This window comes from Pleurodeles waltl, chromosome 10, assembly GCF_031143425.1.
Source record: "Pleurodeles waltl isolate 20211129_DDA chromosome 10, aPleWal1.hap1.20221129, whole genome shotgun sequence".
NCBI lineage: Eukaryota > Metazoa > Chordata > Amphibia > Caudata > Salamandridae > Pleurodeles > Pleurodeles waltl.
This window is the reverse complement of record NC_090449.1, coordinates 301,829,121-301,854,563: the sequence shown is the minus strand read 5'-3', so window position 1 is coordinate 301,854,563 and position 25,443 is coordinate 301,829,121. Positions and strand designations below refer to the sequence as shown.

At 48.0% G+C, this 25,443-nt stretch overlaps 1 protein-coding gene across 2 annotated transcripts in view; it reads left to right on the top strand.

Moving 5' to 3' along the window:
• Positions 1-25,443, top strand: part of LOC138261488 (coronin-7-like) — a 1,075,977-nt gene that overhangs the window by 664,548 nt on the left and 385,986 nt on the right. For both annotated transcript variants that reach the window (XM_069210466.1, XM_069210465.1), the window contains exon 10: positions 21,443-21,497. In XM_069210466.1, the coding sequence (XP_069066567.1) occupies positions 21,443-21,497 (55 nt within the window). The remainder of the gene's footprint in view (positions 1-21,442; positions 21,498-25,443) is intronic.

Below are 25,443 nucleotides of genomic sequence, written 5' to 3'. Positions count from 1 at the left end.
TAAAGTACAGGAACTTTCCCAGAACACACTGAAACACGATAAAGAAAATAATGCAGAACCAGAAGAGACCGCAAGACACCAACAGTGGATTCCTGGACCTGAAGACCTGTGGAAGAAGGGGACCAAGTCCAAGAAGCACAGAAGAGTTCAGGGAGAACAGGAGCCCCTGCTAACCCGGATGAAGGTACAAAAGAAGAACCACCAATGATGAACATTCAGTATTGCACCAAAGAAGACTGATTTGGTTTCCTGGTTAGAGCAGATGATGTCCCACGCCGGATGGAAGATTGCAGTCTGGTTTGCGTTGCTGGAGTCCGCCAACAAGCCTTGGCACGCGCAAAGCTCACGGTTAGCGGAAATTGGCACTGCCCGGGACCAGTAGGGGCCTGGTGGACTCTACCCAGGAGGGGGAATCTTGAGGGGGCTCTCAGCAACTCAGAGAGCCCACAGAAGATCCAGCAGCACGCACGAGAGTCCCACACCACAGGGACAAAGGAGGTGCAAAAAGAAGCACACACAGCACTACAACAAAGGATCTCATGCCGCAAGACAACTACTCAGGAAGGTGTCCGTAGTAGGATAGAGTGCTGGGGGCTGGAGCCTCATGGTGCACAAAGAACTTTGTGGAAGGATGATAACAAGCATTGGTAACTGCAGAATACGCGGTGCACGGGAGTACTGTCTTGCGTAGGGAGGCAAGCTCAAAGTTGGACAGTAGGACGTCAGGGCCGTAGGGACCACTTCAGTCCACCACCCGTGATGCAGGATCCACGCAACCCGTCAGGAGAGGAGACCCACGTTGCCAGGTGTTGATGCAGTGCGGTGCCTGCTGAAGCAGGAGATTGACTCCTTCACTCCAAGGGAGATTCCTTCTCTCTTCTGATGCAGGCTGAAGACCTGCTGTCCTCTGAGGTTGCATGACCGGGAAACAGTTGCAGTTCTTGGCAGGAGCTGAAGATACAATGTTGCAGAAGTCATCTTTGCTTCTTTGTTGCAGTTTGTAAAGTTCTAGAAGGGCCCAGATGCAGTCTCTTTGGTGAAAGGGGGAAGTAGAGGATACAGATGATTCCTGCTGGAGTCTTGCAATCTGAACAACCATCCAAGAGAGAGACCCTAAATAGCCCTGAAAGGGGGATTGGTCAGCTAAACAGGTAAGCACCTATCAGGGGAGGGCTCTGACGTCACCTGTTGGCACTGGCCACTCAGATGCTCCCAGAGTTCCCTGCCAACTTGGAATCCAAGATGGCAAAACCCAGGGACCCTCCGGAGGAACTCTGAGCACCACCCCTGGGGTAGTGATGGACAGGTGAGTGGTCACTCCCCTTTCCCTTGTCCAGATCCACGCCAGAGCAGGTACTGGGGGACCCTGAACCAGTGTAGACTGGTTTATGCAAGTAGGGCACCAAATGTGTCCTTCAAAGCATTTCCAGTGCCTTGGGGAGGCTTCCCCTCCCAATCCTGTAACACCTATTTCCAAAAGGAGACGGTGTAACCCCCCCTCTCCCAAAGGAAATCCTTTATTCTGCCTTCTTTGGCTTGAGCCGGTCAAGCAACAGGAGGGTAGAAACCTGTCTGAGAGGTGGTAGCAGCAGCTAGGGCTGCCTGGAAAACCTCAAATGCCTGGAATCGCAATACTGAGGGTCCTCCAAGGAGCCCTCGGAGTGCATGGAGTCATACAACCAATGCTTGCAAAAGCCTTGGGGTATGATTCCAACATGTTTGATACCAAACATGTCTATGTTTGGAGTTAGCATTATGTAGCTGGACATAGTTATTGACCTATGTCCAGTCCACGCGTAAAATGGCATCCCTTGACTCACAACGTCCAGGAAAATTATTCCGGAGGTCGTGGGGGCACCTCTGCTAGTGCAGGGGTGCCCTAACACACACGTACTCTGCACCCTGCACTCAGGTCTGGAGGGCCTGCTATAGGGGTGACTTATAAGTGACCTGGTGCAGTGTAAATGGCAGTGAAATGGTGCATGCACCTTTTCACACAGGCTGCATTGGCAGACCTGTAGAAGCCTTTGCATGGGCTCCCTATGGGTGGCAAAAGATATGCTGCAGCCCATAGGGATCCCCTGGAACACCAATGCCGTGGGTACCTAAGTACCATATACTAGGGACTTGTAAGGGGGCACCAGTATGCCAATTTTGGGTGAAATGCTGGGTTATCAGTATGCAACAACAAAATTTATAGTAGTGAGAGCATAATCACTGGGGTCCTAGTTAGCAGGGTTCAGTTGAACACAGTCAAGCACTCTGACATCATGCAGAAAATGGTGGTAACCTTGGCAAAAAGAGGGTACTTTCCTACAGTAGGTTGATACTCAGATGGTAAGGCACGGCCACTCGTCATAGTTCCTCTTGTAGATGTAACTTTGTGTTCACAGGTCACCCATAGATACATGCAGGCAAGCATAGATTGCCTACTTATACTTTGATTCTTAATTACATGCTTTTCCACCCACCTGTCCCTGTGCAGGAGCTCACATCTTAAGACACCTAAGGAACCTCCATGGCTCCCCATCCAGAACCGCACTACCTTCGAACTCCTCTACTTCAAGGCAAGGCACAACCTAGGCCCAGCTCACCTTAGAGACCACATATGTTTCCACATCCCGTCCAGACACCTCAGATCGGCTGTTCTGTGCCTCACTCACATCACCTGCATCAGGTGCGCTATAGTATGAGGAAAACCCTTTTCTAACATCACCCCCCAAGACCTGGGATAAGCTGTCCCTCCCCATCAGAGCTTCCAGTGCCTTCCTAGATTTTATGCAAAAACTGAAGACCTGGCTATTCAACTAAGCTCCACTCGGACAACTCTTGTCGCACCTTATAGGGCGCCTGAATACCCTCCCAAATGATTAGCACGCCTTACGAATCCCTATAACATATAAATAGAGTGCCCATAAGCCGGCCGACTAGCTGCAGGACAAGTTTATCCAATGGCGTATATCACACATCTTGACTGCGTGGAAAGCTGGGTCACATACACGGCAAGTCTAAAGCCATCCAGATAAACGTATACACCAGACCTCACTCGTTCTGGCCATTGAGACCCTCTTTCATTCCTAGACAGTAAGGTAGCTCACTGTGATATTTCAGTTCCCCGGTTTGATACCGGCGCACCTCCACTATCCTTAGCAGCAACCAACAAGCGTTTCCAGCCTTTCCTGGCATGCAGCAATCAAGCAGTGGGGTATTAGCTGAAACGTGACAGTGTTCAAAAGTCGTGTGTGCTGGAAGAAACCTTCGGGGCCAGGGATGCGGCAGGGACCATCCCTGGACATTAGAGTGGGGTCTTACCATAACCGTGTGTCACCAAACGTAGTTAGCTCTAGCAAGTGGAGACCCACATCACCTTGACAATTTATTGGAGTTAAAATGTCAAAGGGTTCAGACTTTCTCCAGTTATTATCGTCCTCTAGGCTCAGGTTGGACTGTCATTAGCTGCTTAGGCATAATGTTTGATTCCTGAACCTGATGAGTCCTAAAGGGTTCTGTGCTGCTTCAGTGAGAGACAGGCTCATGCTTCGGCTTTTCTGAAGGACATCTTCATGCCCACGCCATCCCAAGCAACATGTCCAGGGCTTGTCCCCAACGCGGCAGGCCTCCAGGCAGTTTGAGTGCAAGAAACCTAAAACTCAGTGGTATAAGTCCCATTGGAGTAGCAGGTGTAGTGTCCCTGAGGCTCGAAGTGCCCAACAAATGCCGATTTTTGCCGTATTTTACAATTCAAACGGCAGCCAGTGGGGCAATGTCCTTGCTCGTACTAGTCCCCATGACACGCACTGGCATAACAAGAGCCCCCTTGGGGCCTCCTCTCAGCACAGTACGCTGTGTCCAGTTGGCGGCCCCTGGCCTGAGAGCTGATGACTTGTTCCCCCCTTCCATGTAGCTTGCATACCCCCCTTAAAGTTTTGATACGCCACTGGTGACACAATGGGTCCGCCATTTTTAAAACTACCTCTGAACCGCGAGAAATTGTCTGTTGCTCGTGCAACCAGGCACTTCCGTCACACGGGCTCTTGAACCCTAGATACAATGCACATCCCAAACTCAGGAGTACACTATAGTGGTAACGCCGAAGGGCCTGCAGGAGGCAGACACAGAAACAATAAACTTGAGATCAGTCTCCACGCAGGTCTCATTCCCAAGAGGGCCCTATCTAAGTTACTTTCCGTGTTTTAGTATTGCATAGTGAGTCTCGGGGCGGAGTGGGGAGCTGAATTTCGTTTTGTACTATACCTGCTGCGCCCCTTGCTGAGCCAGTCGCGTCATGGAACGCGGAGCCACGCTTTATGACGGAAGCGGTGTTGCTCGGAGACCGGCGGTGGCGGCCTGGCGCGGCGGACAGTAAGCTTGCCAGGGTCCGTGGCGGCTCACCGCTTGCTGGCTCGCGCCTTTTTGGATGAACCCGTCTCAAGGCTCTTCCGTTCCACCTCAGGTGAGCAATGTTACTAAAGTGTGCCTGCGCCCAGGCCTCTCACGCACCCAGACGAGCTCCTCTGTGTGGTAAGCCCCGGTCATTCTAGCTGTCGACAATGACTTTCTGTCGGGTCTTAGATCGGAAATGTACCCCTTTAAATATGGCGGGCTCTCCGCAGGGGGCGTGCCCACTAGGGCTTTCCGTCTTTGCTATGTGAACGGCGGTGCCACACACGTTTCTCAATGGCAGCCAATTCCATACCCACTGATTTTGCCAATGCTTTTTTGAACCCTTTACATGAGCACTGTGAGATTGCGTGTCTGTGGGAGAGGAGCGTGGCCACCCCTCGTTCAACGTCACTAGATCTGTTCATACAGGAGGGGAGCAATACAGGCTTGCGAGGGACCTCGGAATTTAACTTAGTAGTGAGCAGTTCTAGATCTACTCGATCTCAACAGATTGAAGAGATTGGGCGAGAAGTTTGGATCTGGGAGGGTGCTACAGTCCCGGGGTCAGTCCTAAGACTTCGTGAAGCTGTTCTGCATACATGCCAACATTTTACAACAGGAAACTAGGAGATTTTTCCCACAAACCTCAGGGTAAGTATGTTCTCCCATTGATCTTTGGCGGGGACGGGCAAAATAAAACCCGTCAAACATAGGGAGCGCCCTGCCTAAATCGGATGAATTGTCGTGCGTGCTTCCCCAATGAGTGCCTGGCGCACAGCAGGGGCCCATGGTCAATATTCCTCGCTGAATATGCCCAGCATTTTTTCGAGTTTTTAAATTATTCAAAGGCCTGGAGCAGGCGCGGTCTGTGTAAACTCTTTTTTTAGCATCGCAGTTTAGCATCCGTTTGCTTTAATACTTTAATAAGCATATAGAGGTGTTATATGTAGCTGTGAAAAAACGTCATGTAATTCCCTTCTGTATTTTGCTATGTTTAGTATATTTAATGATTTAATGTACATTTCATGGGGCGGAAAGTACTGAGTTTTGCAGATTTCTCCTATTTTTTAAAAACTGGTCTTGACACTAAATCGTCGGACGTGCTCATTAAATACATAATAGTTGGCAATCTAGTCCACATCCACACCTAATATATACGTGGTCTCGGGGCTCAGGCCTGAGAGTACAGTACTTGGACGAATCCACTCGTACATTGCAGGGGAACAGACGTGGAGTCTCGCAAAAGTGTAATATCGGGAGCTTGCCCGCAGACCCCATGTAAATGTTTTTTTTTTTTATCTAGGGAGTGGCTGGCGGGCGACGAGCTCTATTGTAGAACCGCTCACACCAACAACTTGTAGACAAGTCTGTGCAAGAACCTAACACCTGCTAACCTGTGGATCCCACTGAGCTGCTGACAGGCGAATTTGTCACACTGTGAGCTGCTTCCATAGTGGCAGAAAGGCCTGCAGGCCATGTCATGTTTATCAGGGCCCCATCTATAGGTGACAGAGCAGGCCGCGAAGCGTTTTCTAGAGCGTCTCCTTGCTTGCCTGCCATCTCTGGTGTTCTCAGAGGTGAACAACTATTTTTTTTAACAAAACCATAAGATGCAGAATTATTGGCTCCATCTATTGCTTTGGTGGAAACTAAGGCTTGAACCAATTAGGGGCCTCGTTCCAGTGCCCCGATTTCCCCGGCATTTCCCCCCTGCTCAGAGCTATTAATGTGGTGGGTAGAAGGGTGTAGGCAGGGCCACTGGATTTAATCGATTTTATGGCCGCAAAGTTTTGCACATAATTACGCATTTGCCACACAACAATTATCTGCAGATTTCCACAAAAAGAAAGTGCGAGCTCAGACAGATCAAAAGTTAGTGAACATGTGGCGACGTGTTGTCTCCTATTGAAAGGCTTTTCGTTAAGGTTAACTGGTCCCCTTTCTGTTGCATATTTCTGTATTTGAGTGTCACAGTGGTACGAGTGAGGCAGAGACATTTTAAGAATTTTGGATGTCCTGGGCCAAACTTGTTTTGGGGCCCCCGGTTCGGGACAGCTTTTAATTTATGATCCAGTTTCAGCTGTTTCATGCCCAGGGCATTAAGTGGGATGAAAAACCTGCCGGAACTCTCAACGGGGCGTGGCCTGTATAATTATGGGCATGACTTAATAACACCTAAGCTAAAAACCTATGCTTAGCATAGTGTGCCGCCCAACTGCTACTTTCTGTCATTGCATCCAGACATATAATACAACAACTGACATTACACTTAAGACAAGCCAGGACTACTGACTTTGTCCATGGTGATTGTTGCATAAGATAAACAAGTACAGCAATTGTATATCATCGGGTCCTAACCTTTTTACTTCTGTGGACTCTCACTTTATCATTACTTGAAACCAGGGACCCCCACTGAATCATTTTTGGAATCCGGGGACCCCGCACTGTCTCATTACCGAAAGCTGGGGTCCTTATCTGTTAATATTATTTAATTTTGTAAACAGTCTCAGACCCCCTGAGGAGACTTCGCGGATCCCCAGGGCTTCCCGGACCACAGGTTGGAAACCACTGCTGTATATAATAATGAAAATGCTTCAGTACTAAAATGATGAGCCTATGCACTACCTATAACAAGTCTCTTTGAAGGTACATCAAAAGCATTGAAAAGTGATCTGCCTCCAAGTTAAGAATTTTTTTTAATCCAGAGGGTGAGAGCAATTATGGAGATCCTGATAGGGACCCGTCTCCGCACGTGCTTTTTAGATCTGCTAGTGCTGAGCACTTAAATACTTGTTCATGGCCTCTTTGGCTAGATCACCTGCAGTGCACTTGCATACTCGTCCACATCTAATAGCCCTGGATATTGACATGTATTTTCAGTATTGTAACACAGCAGCAGCTCACTATTTTTACTGTAAATAATCTCTGTGACACCCTCCTATTTTGCACATGTGAGGTCCTGTTTTGATCTAAAATAAATTATTCAAGGTCTTCAGGGCAAGACTCAGCAGAACAGAGCTGGCTACATCGCGTCCCGTGCTCCCCCCCCCTTTCCCCCCCCTCCCCCCAAAACGCTAGGGCACTGGGTCAGAGCCCACTTTGCCCATTGTTTAAAACATCACTGGAGTGAGGAGAAAGCTTTGTCCACATAGTGTTGCATGTTCAAAAATTCCAAAACAATTAGGTAATACTAGCACAAAATGCGGTGCATTACGCTACATAATTTGCCTTTTCTTTCCACATAATTTAGTCAACCCTCTCACATAATACCTGTGCCGCATAATTCCAGTGGCCATGGGTATAGATAATATCTGTAGCTGGGTGGATACCTGAGGATTAGGGGGTGTACCCTGAGAGTACTCATTCAGTGAGGAATAACTACATTCCACATCAGATTCCCCTGGTTATTCCCCATTTTTACTTTAAGTAGACATAGTACACAGGTGAATAACAATGGCTTTGCAATAAATCTGCAGATGTCACAATTCTGATGTGGTAGGAAATCCACAATATTGACGCCATTGGAATTGCAGGAGCTTTTACATTTTTTTTGTTTATCCCTATGTATGTAAACTATGGCTTCAGGTAAGAATAGTTCAGGGTCAGTTGTACCGCCCCTTTAAGAATCTTAGTTTTCTTAGATATGTATTAAAACTAAGGAAGGTTTCTAAACCCGTTCTAACAACACCTGCCTGCTGAGAAGCATCTACACTACTCTTTTGAAGTAATGTGGGATGGATATATTTTTTTAATTATAAGTTTTATTGCAAACATTTGACCATGATGTTCCATGTGATGGCACGTGTTATATGTTTAAATAAAAAAATGAATTAAAATAAAGTTACTTACGGATCAGTTTACCATGGTCAGAGATTCATGCTTGCCAAAGCTTGTTTGAATTAGACTCTTCTCTGAGGCTTAAAGCTTGCTGGGGCTTTTGTTTAGTTTCAGTAGCATGGAATTTGTGAGTCGAAGAGGGCATTAGGAAGAAAGTGATGGTAATAGTGTGCTTTGTTGAGGTGCTTATTAGGAGAACCGACGGAGAGGCTTGCAAGATGGTGGAAGGTTGTGGAAACATAACTGGCGAAGTGTCTGCTGTGTGTAGATGAGTTGGATTATGTAGAGGAATAGGGATTCATTTTTTAGGGTGGGGATAGTGTGTGTCTTTGGGGTGGTGAACGAAAGAAACAGTTGTGTTTTGGTCACCCATAAGGTGTCGGACCCTGGGTATGGCAGGTACTAAGGCAGCTAGAATGGTCCTTTTGTAAGAGTATTGATGGTTTGTGAGGATGCTCACGAAGAAGGGGTTCTGGGTGAATGGTTAAATGTGCTTTAGAGTGGATTTTGGAAGATGATTCTGTTCCCCTCTAGTTAATAGTGGGAGCATCCCCCTTGAAACATGTTACAATCTCTAGTACACAACGGGATGGGAAAGGGGCTTGAGAGGTTGTGGTGTCAAACTCAAGTCTAAGGTAAAGAATGTGGCTTCTCTATACATTCATTCATCTTCAACATTCGAGCCGCTTGAATATCAGATTAGGAGCATGTCTGTTGGTTGCAATTTAGAAGTATTTTTGTTGCCACCCCAAGTCTACTCAAAAAGGCAGAGATTGAGACCAAGGTAATGGCAAAAGGATAGATGTCAGAGCTGTTAGTGGAGTGATCAGGAAAGTGGTCCTGGTTTTGTGTTGTGGGTCTTTTCGGAAGCTGCCACAAGTGTGTATGTGTGCTTGTTTTCCACTTGGTTTGTGGGTGAGTACTTTCATTTCATGCTATTGGCAATTTAGTGTATAAATCTGCCTCCTATGGATTGCTTGCATTTGAGAGCTTGAGGAGCGACTATTTAACATCTTAAATGTACCCTAAATCATCACTCATTAAAATCTTTATTGGATACATTGCATATAGTAAGCAGTTCTTTTTAGATCACAGCCTACAAAAACATCTTGAGGTCTTTCAGAAAGTTGCATTTCACTCATTGAATACCATTGGCTTTGCGGTTTGTAACTCACACTTTCTGGCTTTCCATTTGCAGGCTTTATTTGTGCTAGGCTCATAAGGTTTAGTTTGTCCCTCCCATTGCCTAAATCGTGTTTTTTGTATTCTTCCACTAACTCGTTTTCTGTTGATAGGCCTTTAAATTGTGTTCTTATCTCGTCACATTTGCTGTGCATTCAAAGACCTAGGTCAAATGTTAGACGCTGTCTTCCGAAGGCGCTTGTTTACTTTTCTTTCTCCGATTTCAAAATTAGATGATTTATGTGACAATCTTGCTGGATACTAAGGGTAGGAAGGAGTTTTCTAGCAGACAACATTTAAATGAATTGTATAAGTATTTCAGAAATATCAGAATTATGAACGCACAAATGAAGCTCATATTTTTGTTGTTTCTGAAGTGTGCTGGAAACAATTTCTATGATATAATCAAAACAAATCATTAACCTAAGTGATGCAATTTCTACACATTTTGGTCTGTGCACTGTATAGTTTTATTAGTCAAACTGTATGTCTGTGCAAATGTAATAGTCATTTTAATTGCAAATGTGTTGTTTGTAATGGCAGTGTGCTCCTGCACCATGAATACTCCACTCTACAAAACCGCACTCTATTTTGCAACACTCCACTTTACACCACTCCAATCTAAGCCACTTCAGCCACTGCACTCTAAGCCACTTCATGCTACGCTTCTCTACCCTGTACTACTCTACTTTATGCCAATGTACTCTTCGCCACTCTACTCTAATCCACTGAATTCTTCACCACTGCAACTCTACACCACTCCAGTCTAGGCCACACCAATCTACTCTGCAAAACTCCACTCTACGCTACTCTGCAACACTGCATTCTATGCCAATACACTCTATGCCAATTCACTTTACTCTGTAACACTCCACTCTGACTCTGTACTCTATGCCAAATCCACTATACACTACTTGATTCTACTCTGCACCATTGCTCTCTATGCCACTGCACTGTACAGCACTTTACGCCATTACACTGTATTGCCACTGTGTGCCACTGCATTCCGCCCTGCATCACTCCAACCTACTCCACTTCACTCTATTCGGAAATAATCTACTCTACACCACTCCACTCTACGTGACGCTACTCCACGTTGCGCCACTCCACTCTATGCTACTGCAATCTACGACACTCTACTCTTAACCACTACACTCTATTTCAATGCACCCTGTCACTGCACTCTATGACACTGCACTCTATTCTGCATCACTTTATTCTATGCGACACCCTCTACGCCGGGACCACAGACAAACTCCAAAATCGCCTGCAACGCATTCAAAACGCCTCGGCCCGCCTCATCCTCGACATACCCCGCAGCAGCCACATCCCCGCACACCTGAGACACCTGCACTGGCTCCCAGTCAGCAAAAGGATCACCTTCCGACTTCTCACCCACGCACACAAAGCCCTCCACGACAAGGGACCGGAATACCTCAACAGACGCCTCAGCTTCTACGTCCCCACCTGCCTCCTCCGCTCCTCTGGCCTCGCACTCGCTGCTGTCCCTCGCATCCGCCGCTCCACGGCGGGTGGGAGATCTTTCTCCTTCCTGGCGGCCAAGACCTGGAACTCCCTCCCCACCAGCCTCAGGACCACCCAGGACCACTCCGCTTTCCGGAGACTCCTAAAGACCTGGCTGTTCGAGCAGCGATAACCCCCCCCCTTTTCCCCTAGCGCCTTGAGACCCGCACGGGTGAGTAGCGCGCTTTATAAATGTTAATGATTTTGATTTGATCTATGTCAATTTACTCCACTCTACACCACTGCACTCTGACACTCTACTCTGCAACACTCCACTTGTGCCACTCTAGTTTGTGCTACTGCACTCTGTGTCACTGTACTCTACACCACTCTGTGCTACTTTAACCTGCACCACTCTACGCCCCTGCACTCCATGCCACTTGACTCTATTCTGCCTTCCATGCTACTGCACTATATGCTGCCTGACTCTGCACTGCGCCACTGCCCTCTGCATCACTGAACTCTACAGCACTTCACTCTATGCCACTACACTCTATGCCACTACACTCTATGCCACTCTTTTCTACTCTGTGCCATGCTACTTTGCGCCACTCTGCTCTGTACCTCTGCACTCTGCCTCTGCACTCTACTATTCACCACTCTAATCTACACCACTGCATTCTACAAAGCTGCATTGTACGCCGCTGAATTCAGTGCCACTACACTCATTGTCACTGCACTCTACCCCACTATACTCTGCAACAGTCTATGCCAGTGCACTATACACCAGTCCACTCTGTTCTATGCCACTCCAGTCTATGCCACTCTATGCAACTCTACACTATTCCACCCTAATACACGAAGCTCTCCACCACTACTCTTCTGTACAACACTCTGCCCTTCGCCATTCCATTCTACAACACTCCACGCCACTCTCCTGTATGCCAGTAACTGTTAGCCATGCTGAAAGGCTGCCACGCTGTTAAACAACATGGCTAAAACACTTTGGCAAAGCCATTAGCTCTTGCATAGACGAGACCTATAGGCTTTTCCAATGTTTGTTTGTTTTTGTTCTACTGCAGCAAGCTTTTCATTAAATGTTTTATTCAGGCCTCTAATTGAAAGCCAGACACATTGGCTTTGCCAGTAGCTTTTCTGTTTGGAAGTCTGTTGTCATGTGTGCCTGGTTTTCCCTGTGTGTGGCTTTAATAGCCTGTGATCAGTTAGCAGGTTCTGTTCTGAGGGATTTGTTGTTGTCACCAGGGCCGTGGCTTTCATTGGTGCCACTTGTGCAGTGGCACTGCGGCCCAGATGCCGGAGGGGCCCACTGAACTCTGGGTATTGCTGTATTTCACTGTTCAGAGAGGGACACACCACCGGTTGGCACACAGAGAGGGGCAGGCTGTCAGTGGTGAATGCAGAAGACACCACAATCCTGTATAGCAGGAAGCTTGTTGGAGCAGGTTCAGCAGGTGAGCCTGGAGCTCACCGGTGCTTGGGGCTTCCTTGTTCTGCGGGGGAGGTCTCGCAGCTCGCACACAGCAGCACAGACACCCCATTCAGATCCCTGCTCACTGGCACAACTGGCACACATACCTGGCGCACGGAAATCCTGTGCCTCAGATTTCCCTGGCTGCGATGCCAGCTGCTTGGCTCCTGACAACATCCAGAACACTGACCCGCATCGGCCTGAACCCAGCAGACTGTGGTTAAACTCTTTATTAAATGGGAGCTTGGAGGAATGTTTGTGATGGAAAGTACATATTGTTTACCTAAGCATCTTCAGAACTGGTGTACTCCAGAGAGCGGCCAAAGACATGATGGGCACGAGAACAAAACTTTTTTTTTTTTTCCATTTGAGGAATCACTAATAGTGAAATGTGCCTTCACTGTCTGTGCATATAGTGATCTGCTTGTTTGAGGTGATTGTACCCTGCTTGTAAATCATTCTGATTGCGATGGAAGCTTACACCCCAGATATCCCTCTTCAGCTAGTTCTTTGTGTGATGTGATGTAGAGGCAGGAAGCCACTGCGCCTCATAGCTCTATAGCCTGTGTGCTACGGAATCTTTCACTGTGGCTTCTTGTTTTAATTCATAAATTGGTTTCTTTTTGTGCCATTCACATTCTTCTTCCACCCACTGCAGCAGGGGGCACTTGGTCAGTTCACTTCAGCCATTGGCTTATTTCACTGTGAGTAAAGGCTTCGGTTCTTTCACAAGGAGCACATCTGCACACAAGGTAGCTCCCTTCCGTGCCTGGGCTACTTTGTTAATGTGTGCTGTTCGAGACCAGAAAATGATGTTGGCTTTTGGGCATTTTCTTTTTAGGGTCGAGCCTGCGTTGCATGCGCTCGCGCATGCGTATAGCAGTGAGAGCGTTGCATGCGCATGCGTATCGCAGCAAGACTCTTTTGTATTTAGAAAAGTGCTCGGAGCCCTGTCAACTTCACCTCAGTGATTTTTTTTGGTTCGTGAGCTTCCCTAATAAAATCTGCGTGCTTTCATTAGTCGAAGGCACCCATATGTCATGCCTTTTCCGGTGGCAAGCCCTCCTCGAGCGCAGTGACCAAGTACAGTAAACATGCGAGACTCGCTGTTTTCCATCGGGCTCGTGGACTTTTTTTTCTCTAATTTACGAGCGCGATCTCGCTTGGCAGAAGTCGAGCGCTTTACATACTTGATTTCACTTTTTCGGGTTATGTACATAAATGCACTTTTCCCGATAGGTGAAAAGTCGGGTTAAGAGTTTACAACGCCATCAGCTCTAACATGAGCAAACGCGAGACCCGTTGCATTGTAAATGCTTGTTTCCATTGGCAAAGGCCTGCCCCCCCCTTCCCTTGCCCCCCCCTCCCAGGTTAAAGTGGGCAAAATCTGAGGGGCACGACATGCCAGTAGTCACTTGAGAAGAACAGTTCTACTTTTTCTTAAAAGACAACCTTCCCAGGATGGTTAATTCGGAAAGCTGAGATGCCCGAGCTGAGGTGGAAGGGAGGGAGCCTCCTGTGCTGTGATTCCGATGATGGGATAAACGGCTAAACAGGGTGCCAAGGGTGCCAACTGATTTGCGCACTTTTGGCTAATCTGCACATGTAAAGGCTGTTTGAAAGGGTATTGGCTTTAATTGACGGCGTTCAGTTGAAGCTTATTGAGGACTAAGAGGTATTCTTTTTTAGGGATATTTCAAGGTTGTTAACAACTGACCCGTGGTGTGCATGCTTTTAATAAGCAGTTATCAAAAATGTTTGCATTGGGTCCATTCTGAGAATTTTCGAAACTATATATTTTGAAACCACTTTTTTCGCTCTTATTCCTAAATCATCTTTGTGCATTTCATGGCAGCCTATCTTATGCTGTGAATACTGCAAGGTTAAGATAATGAATAACATATTCACAGTGTTTTCTGCCACAGACAGGGAATTAACACTGAAAACACAGGTCTCTTCCCCACTGTACCATCTAGATGTCACTTTTGTTGCTCTCTGTCACTTACACAAACAAGTGCAGTGATCGCATTAAGCAAAATATAGGTTTCATAACGTAAAGAAGTGCATCCCACTGATTAGTTTAACTTGTATTTATTTTTCATTTAAGGTGTGTTATTTTATATGCAGTTACCTCTGAACGTGAAAAACCAACAAAATAGTTACAGAATATGTTGTTCTTTTTAGCCACCTCTTTGATATCGCCCTCATACTCACTGACCTCGCCCCATTGCACTCAGGGTCACCTTTCCGAACTTCACTCCCCCCCCCACCCCCCCAGCAATGTACATGGAATGCCCCTGCTGCTCGCGCCCATACTCCCTCCACCCCCCACCCCCCACCTTGCGGGGGCTATGTTACGCCACTGGCCAGGCGTATAGGCTTTGCCAGCGCTTGTTTACTTTACTTAATAAGCGCCAGACTAAGCGCTATTTTTTGTGATTTATTATATGTATTTGGTTTTGGGTAAAGGTTTTATTGAATCAGACAATACACATAATTATTATCTTGTAATTTAGTGCGTTTTTTGTTCGAGGGCACTTTACAAGGGAATGATATTACGATGGAAGCAGTGTACCTGACAGTACCGCTCAGTTAGAGCACTGGTTTGTGTTTTTTGAGCTAGGGGTCATATCTGCTTTGTCCAGAGTATCAGAGGAGTCGGCATTTGAGCCTGGTTAGAGGTGTGTTTATGTTAAGTGCTCAATTTAAGCCGGAGGAGGGCACCGGCCCCTAGTTTTTTGGTAGGTGACACGTATTTTTCTGCGTTCGCCATGTACTGCGAGCAAAAGACACTGATGAGAAAGAGAACAACGGAAAAGCTTCACACAAGGAGAAAGCAAAAAGGGTTCGCTGAAGGGTGAGAGTGAGTGTAAATGGATTAAAGAGGCATGCGATGGTTTTAGGATTACTCTGCTTCAGTATGCTGTGCTCGCGCATTTAATTGCAGCAGCCGCGTGTTTCAGAGGAGGGCTTCTGGGCACCGGCACGTTTTTATTTACAAATGAAGCACTGTTTGTGATGTGGGCTGAGGGTGGTCATGCACGGCTCCAGTCGGTTTCCGGTACTTACTTCTCCTGCTTTACCCTGTACCCTTAGTCTAGCACTCACATTTCTTACATTAGGGCTTAGAGCCACCGTGTGGTCAATTGTGTAATTGCACCCAAATAACTAGTGCAACCGCGGAGACCCGGGCTCGTGACGATTCCTTCCCGCGGACCTGTGGAGCAGCTAGTATCCATTCTTTGTAATCTGTTTTTCTTTTATCATTGTGAAGTACGTCTGTTCTAAAATCAGGGTGTGTTGCTGGATAAGGCCCACCTTACTATTGACTCGGTGAAAGACGACACACTCAGATTAATAATGGTAAGAACTGCCAGTGGCGCAGCGCCACTTGCCATTTATTAACTTGGCCTCTTACGTCAAAGGCATACCATTTTCTGACCAGAGTCAGGGGAACAACCAGCTATGAACGGGCGGTGGAACCCCTCATGGTGGTACGGCCCAAACATAACATTCCTCCTATACCCACAACAGCAAAACAGAAAACACACAACACCTGGGTACTTCACCCAGCATAGCTAGCAAACAAACTAACACAATAAAAACCAAAAATGTATGATACAAAAATAACCCCCCCCCCTTTCCACAAAATCACCATGCAAGGGTGTGGAGCCTTCATGGAGGCAAAGCAAAATAAACTGCTCAAATCAGAACAAAATCTCTCAGCCTTGGGCCGGGGCCTTAGGTGGTACCTACCAGTACCTTGACTTTGAGTGACAACATCCTCAGCAGATGGCAGCAGATTCGATCACAAAGTGTCTTTCTTCAGAAACCCCGGACTGGGTTAAGTTGTTGATCACAGGGTACGGCGGCGCTGCACGCCGGTCATGAGTGACGTGGTCACTGCTTCCTCTCACTGAGAGACAGGAGAGCCTAGCTTCTCTATTGATCACGGGCAGGTCCGGAGAATCACTGATCTCACCGTCAGGCACAGACCCCATGAATAGGTATTGTTTAAAAAATGACACAATCCTTGTTAAGGATTCATCTCCATGCCGAGCAGTGACCATGGTTCCTCTGATTCGACTCACGGTCCACGGGATGGGTTCAAATGGGAGCCTGAATTTTCCCCCAGGATGTCAATTCTTGGCTAATACCAGATCACCCACTTGAATGTCATGGTTTTGAGCACGTCTTTTCCGGGGCATGTGGTCATTACGAATGCAGCGTTGCAGCAGAGTGTCAGCTACTTCATCTTGCAAGACCGAGGGACCTTCATAGTGTGGAATAGTGTCACTCACCATTCACTTCATGCATAAAACACTGGGGGCCACCTTAGTAGTGCTATGGGGAGTGAGTCAATACTCCAGTAGAAAGGTATAAAGAACACATTAAATGTTCTGTCCATTGGCCACCGCAATCCTCAAAACTTTATTAAGGGTTCTCATAAACCGTTCAACCTCTCCATTCGCTTGCAGCCAGCGAGGAGTGATCTTAATATGGTGAACACCTCAGGAGGCTAGATAGCCAGCAAAGTCTTGGCTTGAGAAAGGCGGACCATTGTCAGTTCTGAGTTCCTGGATAAGACGATGGGTGGCCATGATTTTCTTGAGGCGTGACACAGTATAGGCCCTGGTGATGGAATCTAGGATTTCTACTTCAGAATATTTTGAAAAATCGTCAATGATGACCAACATGTGTCGCTTATCAGGTAGGCTTCCAAACAAAGTCCATACTTGTTCGGTGCCAGCGAGCCGAAGGGATGGGCTCGGTGATGATGGGTGCTGGGGGATCAGCAGGGCCAACTGTTTGGCAGATGTAGCAGGGTTTCACTGTGCGTTCCACGTTCTCGTCTAGCCCAGGGAACCATACTTTACACCTGAGTTGTGTTTTGTCTTCACAGTACCTTGGTGTGCAGAGTGGACAAGATCCACCACTCCCTGCTGCAGTAATGACGGGTTCACCAAACGTGGGCCACGTAGTAAAGATCCTTCAGGGATAACACAATTTCTTGCCGGACTGAATAGAGTGAGGGTAGCATCAAACGCGCCGCATCTGTCCTTCTGGATATGTTGTGTGCCACAGTGTGCCACTTCCCTGTGATGACAGCAGAGATGGCCAGTTCCAGGCACTTGTCAGTCTGGGCTGTCAGTCTGATTTCCTCCAGCGAAATAGGCAAAGGCCAGGACCCTACAACCACCATTCACACGTACTCTTCAACCTCCTCCACATCCGCCTCTTCACATGCTGTAGCTGGCATGGCATGTTGAGAGAGATAATCCGCTGGATTCTGTGCCCCTGGCCGGTAAACTACAGAGAACTGGTACGCTTGAAGTTGGAGAATCCACGTCTCGATACGAGGAGGTGGCTTGGCTGATGGCCCATTGAACAGCACTATAAGAGGTATGTAGTCAGTGTGGACAATTAAGGGTTGACCATATAAGTAGAGGTGGAAGTGACGGCAACCCCAGTGAACAGCGATGGCCTCCTTCTTAATGGACGAATATCTCTGTTCAGTGTCTGTCAGTGACCAACTGGTATAGGCCAGGGGTGGCCACTCTCCATTACTCTCCTTTTCAGACAAGCCCCCCCCCCCCAAGTCCTGTGGGTTCTGGATAAACCTCCCTCAGTATGTGACCAAACCCAGGAAGCTCCAGACTCCGGTGACAGAGGTGGGAGCCAGTGCAGATTGGATGTCTCCGACTTTGTTGGGATCTGCCATGATTCCGTTCTCCGAGAAGTGACACCCAAAAGAACGCAATTTCAGGCTGTTGGAATGCACACTTTTCCCAATGAAGTGTTAAACCATTGTCACGCAGCCATGTGAAAGTGGCTCATAGCCTCTCAAGACGCTTTTCGATGGTGCGGCCATGTACCAGAATGACATAGCTGACATTAATGACCCACTCTAGTCTTGCCAGCACTCCGTGAAGGTATCCTGAAAATCTCAGCGGCACTCAAGATGCCCAAACTGAGGCATTTGTACCTCCAGAGCCCAACATGCATTGAAAAGGTGGTGATGGCTCGTGAATGCGGGGCCGGTAGCAGTTGGTGATATCCTGCCCAGAGATCAATCTTGGAAAACCATTGAGACCCATTCACCTCCACTACAATGTCATCAATGGTCGGCATCAGGTGACGCTCCCTCCTGATGGCCACGTTAAGCATTCTTATGTCAACACATATCCTTACTTCCCTGGGCTGCTTTGGTTTGCGAGTGATCACGATGGGTGAGGCCCATGGTATCAGCCCTTCTACCTGTTCACTGTTATCAGCTTACTCTAACTTCCTCAGCTCTTCTTCTGCTTTGGGGCACAAGTGAAATGTGACCTGCCGGTGCTTCAAGGCCACAGGTTGAACTGATCCATCGATGTGGAGGTTGACAAACCTCCCTTTTAAGCACCCAGTGCCTTCGAAGAGCTGTGAGAATTCTGAGACAAGATCATCGACAGTCCGAAGGTGCACACTGGAGGTGAACAACACCAAATGGAGCTTCTCCGCTATCTCACAGCTCAGCAGCATGCCGGATCCTGATTTGGTGACATACACCCTGGCCCTTGTCATCTGCTGACCATGTGCATTGTCCGTTGTGAAGCCTCCTGCAAGGGGAAGCGGAGTCGACGGCCCAAAGGCGTAGACCTGAGTGGTGGTGGGATGAAGTGTTGGGTGGAGCGATAGGGTCTTGAGGACAGATTGTGCCAAGATGTTTGTCGCTCTGGTGTCAAGAGGGCGGATACCGGTTGACCAGCCGTCTCCGGGGATGTCCCTCAGGTTGCATTGCATGGATGAAGTGCACGGCACCCTCGATATCGTCCTTATCATCGTCATGTCTCCTTCATCCTTAGGAGGTGGGGTGTTTTGTGCACAATTGATGCCTCTGGCTTTGGTAGTCTTCTGCAACTGTGTGGATTAACAAGCTTTTGCGAAGTTGTTAAGCTTGTTGCAATTCGTTCACTGCTTCCAGTGGGCTGGGCAGGGTCCTTGGTGAGGGGACACATGTAGTACGTCCTGGGAGTGGTTTTTGGTTTGGGGCTGGCCTTCTTTTTGTCTGTGGACATCGTGGCCATAGTGTTGACTAAGTGTTTGTGTTGTGGCACCGCCGCTACCATGTGCGCTGTTCCTACCTTGGACAATTCCTTGGACCACTCATTGATGAGTATGTCTGCCATTGCCATGCCAGGGACCTGTATATGCCCTCCCTCAGTTTCACTGAATGGCACCCTTGAATGAACTGTGCACATCTCGTCGTCTGCATTGGGGAGAGTGCCAGTGCTGGCCAGTTCTGAGTCTCGCCTAGAACGTGTCCACTGATTCATCTGGCAGTTGATGGGCCTGTCGAAGAAGGAACCTCTCGTAATCGGGATTTGTGAAGGGTTCAAAATGCACGGTAAGAGCCCGTTTTAGGGTCTGATAAGTGAAGGACGGACCTTTCTCTACTGTGGATTTGCGGATTTTGTGGATCATGGCACTCCCAAGATGTAAGAGCATGGGACGACGTCGACCATTGTCAAGCGCTATTGCGGCAAAGTAGGTTTCTAGCCTTTCAAGCCACTCCTTCCACTGGGCGGCCTGAACCGATGGTGGACTATCAGCCACAAAAGGTTCTAGAGTGTGAATAGGCAATGGCAAATTTGGCTCTGGAGTGGCTGTGACTGTTGGGGCTGCTTGAGATTGTGTCCTGTCCTCCGCTGTGGATAGAGTGCAGCGGTGGCCCCTGGGACGTGATATTTGATATTGGGTGGGCTGCTGTGATTCTATCCCTTTATGTGCATGGGGTGGTTAGTGGGTGTCTTGTGTCAAGAGTCATTTGGGACACACGCTTACTTGTATTGTATCCTGGTCCCCCAGGCAGTTAATTCCCTGTATCCTGACTGCCATATGATGCCTGGCTTAGGGCTGGCACATTCTCAGCGGGACTGGCAAGCCTCTGCACAATTCGGCTGAAGTAGCACTTTGTAACAGCGCGCTCCCTCCTGGAAAACGCATGAGGAGGAGGTGGGTGTGTTCTGAGAACGCGCCCCCGAGTGATGCTGGGCAGAGATTTAAAAGGCCAGCAGGAGGCCCAAATGAAGACATGCGCCAGCTCTCTCTCTCCAGGGAGACGCGATATGAAGATGCATTAGGTGGAGCCTGTGGGTTCACGCGCCCGTGAGCCGACAGCAGGCTCAGAGAGCGAGGTCGGCAGAGACGTCTCTGCGCACGGGACAGTGCAGAGGCCCCAAGCACACCATCAGGTACACCAAGCTAGAGACCTGCCATCAGCAGCAGTACGCCTTAAGGTGGGAACCTCTGCCGTGCGGCCATGTTAGATGTGGGCTCAGTGCTGCTCCTTATCACCAGTTTGTTGTAACATTAGGGCGTGTTGCTGGTTAAGGCCCACCTTACTATTGACTCGGTCAAAGACGACACACACTCAGAATAATAGTTGTAAGAACTGCCAGTAGCTTAAAGCCACTTGCCATTTATTAACTTGGCACCTTACGTCAGGGGCATACCATCTGCTGACAAGAGTCAGGGGAACAGCCAGCTATGAACCAGCGGAGGAACCCCTCATGATGGTACGGGCCAAACATAACATAAGTGTTTGGTTTTAAAACATTTTTTTAAAAGAGGTTTTAACTACACTAGTACTGGATGCACCAAATTTTAGGTGAGCGGGTTCCTTTACCCAGTATATTCTACCTTTTTCACACCTTCTAGGTCTGCGATATGTGTAATAGAGAACCATGAAACTAGCTGTGTTGTGACTCATCGGTTTGATGTCGGTGTTTATCTGTCATGTATGTAACACACGATCCGTAATTAGTAGGAGTGACTGTCCAAAAGGTTCAGAGGTTTCCATCACAGACCAAAGGCTTAGTTGTGTTTTGCAGATGTGCGCTCTGGTGCTGCAAGCAGACCAGACCCAAACAAGGCGCTTTATGCTTGGTACATTGGCCGTTGGCCCACCTTCAGAAACAGTTTATGACCCGAGTAGATAATGCTCAATATTCAAGTGTGTTCTTTGTCACCACGCAAGTCCATTGCTTGTTGCACCTGTCTGTCAACAAGAGTTTCTAATTATAAATCCCATATTTCTTATTGCAGAACTGTGATTCCTCTGTACGACCCGGACACTAACCTGTTGATTCTGGCTGGGAAGGTGAGTGAGTATTGGGGGGCGCTGATGCAGAGAAAGGGGCGGGGGATGTTACTTCTCAAATGATGGGTGGGGTTGTGACCAGGGTATTTTTCCACACAAGCAGGTGAGTACTACTTCTGCGTTTGCCTTGAAGTTATCTATGGCGGACATTGATTATTTAAAATGCGAAGTGTTGTGTTTGGTCATCTTTACTTAATTAATAAGCACACAGCCCTGTCATGGTATTTTGGCGCCAAATGCTAAGTCCTGTTTTAGTGACCCCATACTTTTTTTATCATACGCTAGTTCAATCATCCTTTAAAACCCTTCAAAACTATATGCTGGTTGAGTGTGCACCATGCCCATGAAGATGTAGTAATCGCATGTGTGGCCTATAGATATGAATTAAGAGACAGACGTAGGTCAGTTACCTTGGTCTGAGTCTAGTTTGAATCTGCCAGTCTCTCCTTTTAGGTCTGCGGACCAGATCGAGTTTGCGTGTCATCGGTTTCTAGATCTGTGTTGCCTGACAGAGGTGCCCAGATCTAGGTTGCTTCTTGTTATCCTCTTCTTTTGGTCTTCCGACTGGGGCTTGTCTTTGGCTGGAGTATGAATTGGTTCTGTTTGAAAGTGCCTTGGTTATTTTCCTTCTGCATAGCAGATTATTCTTGGTAGGGTTTTTTTTTTGCCCATAGTTCTATAAAAGTACAGCAGCTACAGATGAACCCTGCGTGCTATTGTCAATGTCGTCTTGAGGGGATCTTAAAATTCTATTCCTTGTTACAGCAAAATTAGATTTTTTTTGTCTGATGTGCATGATGCTGTTCAGTTTTTGGTTGTGATGCTCACGTTTAGTTTGACGGTGTCAGGCAGTGCTTCTGTCTTTTTTGCCTAGCCCAGTTTTATCAGTGAGTCCATTAGGCTAGTTGAGTCTGAAGATGCCTTTCGAGTTCCAGGAACCGACTGCTGCGTTTTTCTGCATCTTTACAGATCTATCTCTTCATTAGTTTTTTTTTTTTTGCACTAGTAAAGTGGATCGCTATTATCACTATGTTTCCATCCACACTTTGAACAACTCAAAATGTGCTGAAAGAACAGAATAAAAAAAAGAGTTTTAATAAACAAGGCACCTGCAAGAGACCTCTAGCTTCAGATTCCTTATCTTTGAATTTCTCAGGCGTCCGACTGGATCTGTAAACTTTTGTGTGAGCAATACCCCCTGCTCCCCATTGGGTGGCTTTGTTCAGTTCCACGTGACGTCGGTGTCATTAGTGCCAGAAGTGACATAAGTGACATCACGGTCACCTATATAGGCACCACCCAGGCGTGCAGACAGTAGTTCTTTTCTTTCTGCGCCAGTTAGCACTGATCCGGAGAAAACCTACCCCTCTGTCTCGTTTTTACAGGCGTTTTTTGACATTTTGTCAAATATTTTTGCAAAGTGTGTCGAGAAATGTCATCAAGGAAGGTAGGCTTTAAGCCGTGTGGTGCCTGTCACCACGCCATGTCGGTAATGGACCCGCACTTGGTTTGTTTATGGTGTCTCAAGCATGACCACGATTCGAAGTTGTGCTCAGACTGCCAGCCCTTGCAGCCTTGCGGTTGATGCCAGTTAGTTTGACTCCTAGGAGGTCTCGGTACTGATCGAGAAGAAGGTCACAGCACTGCTCCAGGAGCACCAAGACCTCTTCCTCACACTCGAGGTCCTTTGGACACTCTGAGAAAGGCACAAAAAGAAAAAGTAGTAAACGGACTTCGACTTCACCTCGTCCATCATCCAATGCAACAAGTGAGAAACATAGGCATTCCAGGCACAGTTCTGTGGAGCCATTACCAGGTTTGATTTCACGCCTCCCCTCGTTTTTTTAAGGAGCTACCATGACTGCCCACTCAAATGATTTTTACGAGGCTATGCACCATGCATTAGAGTGGGGCCGACCCCTCCGGAGCGCCTTTGGGCCCACAGGGTAAGAAGAGGCCCCATCAAGTTCCACACTGATGACTCCGATTGGAGTGGCTCTGAGTCTTTGCCTGAGCATTTTTGGTGCAACCAGGCATGGAGGAAGAGTGGGAGGGGTCACTGGACCCATTGGAATATCAGTTATACACCCCTAGTGTAAATTTGGACTGGTATGAGGAACTAGGAGATGCTAGTAGACTGGACACATCTCCAGATACTGGCTTGCTCTCTCTCCCCCCCCGCCCCCCCCCCCCCACGGTGGCTATGGAGGAGGGGCATCTCATGCAATGGTGGTGAAGAGGGCAGCGGATGTCCATGCCTTGAGCTTCCCCCAGAAGTAGTCAAGACTAACCTCTTGACAGAAGTGTTTCAGCTTGGGGCTTCTTCATCTGAACCCCTATTGCCCTTTAATGAAGCACTGACTGATGTCCTGCTGGGAACTTGGTCCAAGCCCAGCACAGGGACTCATGTAATTAGGACAATTACCCTCCTCCATTGCCATGCCCTAGGTGATCCTATTTTCCTCAGAAAACACCCCACTCTGGAGAGCTTTGTAGTCCAAGCCTTAACTTCCCATTGTGTGTACCCTGCCACTCCTCCAGACAGGAAATCCAAGAGGCTGGATGCTTTAGGCAAGAAAATGTTTTCCTCCACCAGCTTAGCATTGTGATCAGTTGACGTTGCATGCCTGTTGGGCAGTTATTCCCATACCTTGTGGGATACGGTTGCGCAAGTGCTGCCACAGGTGCCGGAGGAGGCCCAGGCAATCTTCTCCCAAACAGTGAAAGACGGGAGAGATGCAGCAAAGTTCACATTAGGTGTGGTTTGGGGATGACTGACTCCCTGGGCATAGCGGTTTCAGGGGCCACGCCTGGCTGAGAACATCTGGCTTTTCGGGTGATGTCCAGATAAATCTCAAGGACATGTCCTTCGATGGGACTCATCTCTTAGGAGAGAAGGAGGACTTGGCGCTGGAGCGCTTCAAGAACGCAAGGCTATGGCCAAGACCTTGGGCCTTTCGGTGACACCTCGCTCCAGTCTGCCTTTCGCCCTTTTCATAGCTTGGTGCCACTGATCCAAGCCTATGCCTGCCACTGTCCTGTGTAAGCTTCCCAAACTGTGCGAAGACATAGATATGGTGTATTCTGACCCCATGGGTCTGGTAGCCAGAAGTCCTCCACCACCAGCCCATCGGCAGCAGCAGGCTCTAAGCCCTCCAAGTTTGGTTCTGCAAGACCATGGGTGCCCAGTTTGAGGGAGAATCCAACATCATCTCCTACACTAGCAGTCCATTACTCAGGGGAAAGGGGCCTTGCAGATCATTCAGAGGGGCTACTCCCTCCCTCTCCAATATTTCCCTACCCCAATACCACCAAAACAAGAACGGCTGGCAGAGGATCATCTGTCTTTGCTCCCAGAGGAAGTTACAGCTTTCTTGGCCTAGGAAGCTATAGAGAGGGCTCCAATATCAGATATAGGTAGTGGTTGTTATTCCCTCTACTTTCTGATTCCCAAGAGGAACAAAGATCTTCGCCCTATTCTAGACCTCCGAACCAGCAATCTCTACCTCAAACAGTAGAAATTCAAGATGCACACTTTGGTTCAGGTCATGTCTGACCTTGACCAAGGAGACTGGGTGGTAGTGTTGGACTTGCCGGATGCCTATTTCCACATCACCATCCTGCCCTACCCACAGGCGTTACCTACTGTTCAAGGTAGGCCACGAGCACTTTCAGTTCACAGTGCTTTCCTTTGGGCCTTATCAGCGCCCCTCGGGTGTGCACCAAGGTGATGGCGGTGGTCGCAGCTCATCTGCGCAGGTCAGGGTTTTTAGTCTTCTGCCTCCCTCGGTGACTGGTTGTTGAAGGCGGGCTCACCCCAGGCTGTCGTCTTCCATCTTCAGACTACAGCAGACCACCTACATTTGCTAGGGTTCACTATAAATGTGTCAAAGCCACACCTGACTCCCTCTCAGATGGTCCCTTTCATCAGAGCTGTTCTGGACAC